The sequence below is a fragment of the Setaria italica genome, chromosome VII (assembly GCF_000263155.2).
Source record: "Setaria italica strain Yugu1 chromosome VII, Setaria_italica_v2.0, whole genome shotgun sequence".
Taxonomy (NCBI): domain Eukaryota; kingdom Viridiplantae; phylum Streptophyta; class Magnoliopsida; order Poales; family Poaceae; genus Setaria; species Setaria italica.
In genome coordinates this window covers 14,284,041-14,288,736 of record NC_028456.1, presented here as the reverse complement: position 1 = coordinate 14,288,736, position 4,696 = coordinate 14,284,041, and the positions used below count along the sequence as shown (strand labels likewise).

Here is a 4,696-nt window from a genome sequence, read left to right as displayed (position 1 = left end):
CACTGCATCATAGCGGTAGCCTTTATATATAAGGCTCCGTTGTGAATTCAGTTCTTGCTACTGCAAACAACAACCATTATATGTATCGAAGCACATAAAGCTCTAGCAACACCCTCTTTCCAGCCTTCACATAGCATGCAGGCCTGGGAAGCACCAGGAAACCAGAATGATGATCTCCTAAAACAGGAGGATTTATGACAGCTAAAAAGGGCAGGGATGGAAGAGAATGCTAACAACTTCATGGCAGAATGGGCTGCAGCTATGTGAAGCCCAGGAGAGCTCCCCAGCATCTAATTCATATCTTCCACTTGCAGCCATGACTAATAGTTAGTGTTCTCCAAGCTTGCAGCAGTCATCAGCACTAGGGTACCTTAGCAGAACCAATTATGCAGGGTAACAATGCTTGGAGGTTTCACTCCAAAATAAAATATAAGCTTTGATGCTTTCAGCACTAGGTACCCGTTTATAGCAGAACCAATTAAGCTAACTAGAGGAGAGCACCAACAATGATATATCTGGAATAGAGATATTATATAGAGATGCGTGATTCTAAAAAAATCAAGTTACACAACTTTATTTCTTTATCTGTTCAGAGCTAACCAGATTACACAACTTTATGGAAAATCACTCTGGATGTATCAATTTTAGTACTCAGTACTTTAAAATTAGAAATGGACTACTGTTCAGAGACAGGATCATGATTTGGTATAAGAAAAGAACAATACAGCTCGTCATATAGTTGAATGCCATGGCCCACAGGACACTAAGAAAGTCGAAAAGGGCAAACTTTGCTTCAGGGAACCCTAACTACATAATATTGCCGTAGGACACAAATTTTTTTATTTTTACATTATTTTTGCCAGATAGACTGTAGCAAAACTTTGCTAGAACAAAATATAGTGGTTGTTCTCTATGTAGAGATGGGCAATCCTATATTTGTTGAATTAATCTTTTAATGCAAAGATTTAATTGATCTTAATACATAAAGGAACAAAATCACTGACTTTACTACATAAGATTTTGAAAAAAATAATAATAATATCCAGATGAAATGAACCCACAAATTATCAAGGACTACCAGAAAAATGATTCATATCTATAGACTAAAACCCATCCAAGCAAAGAAATCTTTGGGCTTCCAAGATGTTCCCACCTACAAATACTTATATCATTCCAGTTACAAAAGACACATGCATTTTATTTTCCTTCAAAGCATCATGTATGTGTTTGTTTTTCCTCGAACAATCCCTTGTGCATTTCAGACAAAACATGGGTACTAGTTATTTCTTCCGTTCAGGACTTTGCTAACGCCAGACAGGCCAGGTAGAAGCTGTTACTATTATTTAAAAGAAACACAGTATCGCAATAAAGAAAACCTAACATTGAATAAGCATACAAACTAACGAAATAACCTTTCGCGTTTATCATGCAAATGAATGTAATGACATAGAACCGATACTCCACTAGACTATTATACCCTATATCTGATATAGCAACACCTCAACACTTCCTTGATAGCTGTGATGCAACATTACTAAGTTACAAGTCCACTTCAATCCCAAGACAGCTAACTCTAGTACAGGTCTACAAACCTAGTACAAGAACGGCATAGCAAAAGACACTAATCCAAAGACAACAATGTCATATTTGCTCCATATGGAGCAAGTTAAAATGCTCATAGCCCTCATACATTCCTTTTCATTCCTAGATAAACAAACATATGTATATACTGCCCATATTGATGCATCCTTGTTTCTGACAAATCCCATATTGCTCAAAAATCAACCATACATACTTCCAATAATAATAAAAACAAAATGTGAGACATCCAAATTTAAGTACTTGCAATATAGTAAGGTGCAGAACAAAAAAGTTAATAACATCTCTAGAAACTGAACAAGATAGTGTTCTCTGTTCTCCACATGGAGCACACAATCACCAACAAAAATACAATTTGACAAAATAAATAGCATTAATTCAATTCCCTAAAATAAATAGCTGATGCAGAGCTAGTTTACAAGATAGCAACATCAGGCAGCTACAAAAAGAAACTTGTTTTGAAAAAAATAAGCAACGAAACAAACAACCACCCAGATCAAGAAAGTTAACTCACAATGCTGTTTGTAAGTGAAGACCCAGCTCTAGTGAAGTTCAAACATCACTTTAAGGTAACAGACGGATCAAAGGCAGTGTAAAGAGACAATCAATTTCCATCTGTCAATGATTTTGCATACAAAGGAACGTACGGAATACACGACATCACAGAGCTTGACCCAAGATTCTGGATAACATGCACTTTTCATTGCGATCCATGTCATATGCCATGAGCATGCTTTCCCAGCCAGTTATATAAAGAATCCAATTGCAATCTGGATGGATTGTTATCAAATAATCAAATAGTAGTAGTGGCTTTTGGGTGGACTTAACTTTTACATCAGCTGTTAAAACATTACCTGACGCTTCAGTGCCCATTCATCAGTAGCATCTACAGCCAGTACCTCAAACTGAATGGTGGAAGAATGCAGAAGGCCATTGAGAAAGACACTTGGTGAATTTTCGTTATCCTTCTGTCAATGATTTTGCATAGAAAGGAACATACGGAATACATGACATCTCAGAGCGTGACCGAAGATTTTGGATAACATGCACTTCATCGTGATCCATGTCATATGCCATGAGCATGCTCTCCAAACCAGTAACATAAAGTATCCAATTGCAATCTGGATGAACTGTGATCAAATGGTAGTAGTAGCTTTCGGGTGGACTTATCTTTTCTGTCAGTTGTCGAACAGTCACCTGACGCTTCAATACCCATCCATCCTCACCATAATCCTCAAGAACCCAGATTGATAGATCCCTTACATTGTAACACAAAGTCATGTAACACAAATGTCCTTGGTACCGACCAAGAAAACCAGGATCCCAATTAGCACGATCATCAACATCATCAGGATCTTCTGGCGCAGGAAGCACCCACCATGACTCCCCCACCACATCTACAGCCACTACCTCGAACTGAATGGTGGAGAAATGCAGAAGGCCATTGAGAAAGACACTTGGAGAAAATTCAAATAAGTGAGTCTCATAGTTCCACTGACTCTCCTTGTAACTCCATGCTCCAACTTCAGACGAATAGATCTCCACCCCTGCCACAGTACCGTAAGTATTCTCAACAAACTCAAACACATGGAAGTGCACGGAAACAGCGGGATCGAAACCCAAACGGGCAACAAACGGCTCATCATCTTCAACATCGTCACCATGGCTGCCGGAGTCGGGCAAGACAACCCAGCTCTTGGTAGCCGGATTGCACACGACGTATCGGGACAAGTGGTGCGGGGATCCCTTGGGAGGCCGGCAGAGGAGGAGGCCGTTGCAGGCGTCCACGATTGCGGCGTCCTCGTACCCGGGCATGAAGGCGAAGGGTGTGCTGATCAGGGGAGGCTGGCGCGCCTCGCAGAGATTGGTGAATCGCCACACCTCGCGGCCGTCGTTGAAGTCGTCGCGGAAGAAGCCGGCGAGGGTCTGGGGGAGCCGGCGGCGGTGGTCAGGGTGGGAGATGAGGTCGCGCCAGTGCGGGGAGACGCACTTGCAGCGGCACAGCGACTTGACGGGGAGCCGCGACAGGATGTCGACGATGAGGTCGTCGGTGAGGCTGGCCGCCGCCGTGTTGGCCGTCTTCTCCCTGGGCTGCTCCGCCATCACGCAGACAAGCAAACCCTGCTGGGATTCTCCGATGGTGGAGAGAGAGAGATCATTAGAGGACGCCACAGATGAAATCCATGTGGGAAAATGGAGATTGGATTGGGGGATTCATCTTACCTTAGGATACGGGCAGGGAATCCGCCGAAAGGCAGAGCGTAGCAGCGGGCGATTTGTGCCTGGAACTCGGAACCGCCGCCGCAACGATCTGGGCTGGGGCGCGTGGAAACTGGCTGCGGACAGCGTTCCTGGCGGCGAGCCCGACCGAAGAAATTCACCTGCGGCGGCGGCGTGCGGCGAGAGGGTTTGTGAGATCTGGATTTCGTCAGGCTACGTCAGCCTGAGAGAGAAGAAGATTTGGAGCCAATCCGAGCCTCAACTAACCAGTGGTGTTTGTTTTTTTAGCTACTAAAATTTCTGCCACGTCGAATGTTTAAACATAGACTAATTATAAAATCAATTGTACAGATGGAGGCTAATTTGCGAGACGAATCTATTAAACCTAATTAGTTCATGATTTGATAATGTGATGCTACAGTAAACATATGTTGATGATGGATTAATTAGGCTTAATAGATTCGTCTCGCGAATTAGCCTCCATCTGTATAATTAGTTTTATAATTAGCTCATGTCCAGTCCTTCTAATTAGCATCCAAATATTCGATGTGATATGAATTTTAGTCCAGATTAAAGATCAAACACCCCCTAATCTTTTTCAGATTTGCTCTGAGAGATAGGATTTGTACGTGTGCATTTATATGGTGAATCTGCGTATGGGTACGTGAGCATATGTGTTGTCCCGTGATTTATAAAACAAAATTCTTCTTTTCTATTTTTCGGTACGCAAATTGGTGCACTTAGCTCGTTTGCACTTACGCTTGTATTAGTTGTCTTCTGGTTTTTCTATTGTTGCATCTTCTTGTTTCAATCGATTTTTTCTTATGACGCTCACATCAATTTTTGACTGTTTTTTCTATCCACATCAATCGTTTCC

General features: G+C 42.1%; 1 protein-coding gene across 4 annotated transcripts; it reads right to left on the bottom strand.

The window, feature by feature from the left end:
• Positions 1-1,807: 1,807 nt before the first annotated feature.
• LOC101780603 (putative F-box protein At5g52610) lies at positions 1,808-4,063 on the bottom strand. 4 transcript variants are annotated; one of them, XR_215490.4, is made up of 3 exons: positions 3,823-4,062; positions 2,454-3,720; positions 1,808-2,369 (listed from the first exon to the last, which is right to left on the bottom strand). XR_215490.4 is itself a non-coding variant. In XM_004975211.4 (2 exons), exon 2 carries the CDS (start codon positions 3,700-3,702, stop codon positions 2,560-2,562), a length of 1,143 nt encoding a protein of 380 aa, XP_004975268.1. In that variant the 5' UTR covers positions 3,703-3,731; positions 3,823-4,063; the 3' UTR covers positions 1,808-2,559. The 4 variants fall into 4 exon arrangements, 3 of the variants coding, with proteins under 3 accessions (XP_004975268.1, XP_004975267.1, XP_022684395.1); XM_004975211.4 differs by having other exon boundaries at positions 1,808-3,731; positions 3,823-4,063; XM_004975210.4 differs by having other exon boundaries at positions 1,808-3,723; positions 3,823-4,063.
• Positions 4,064-4,696: the final 633 nt, after the last annotated feature.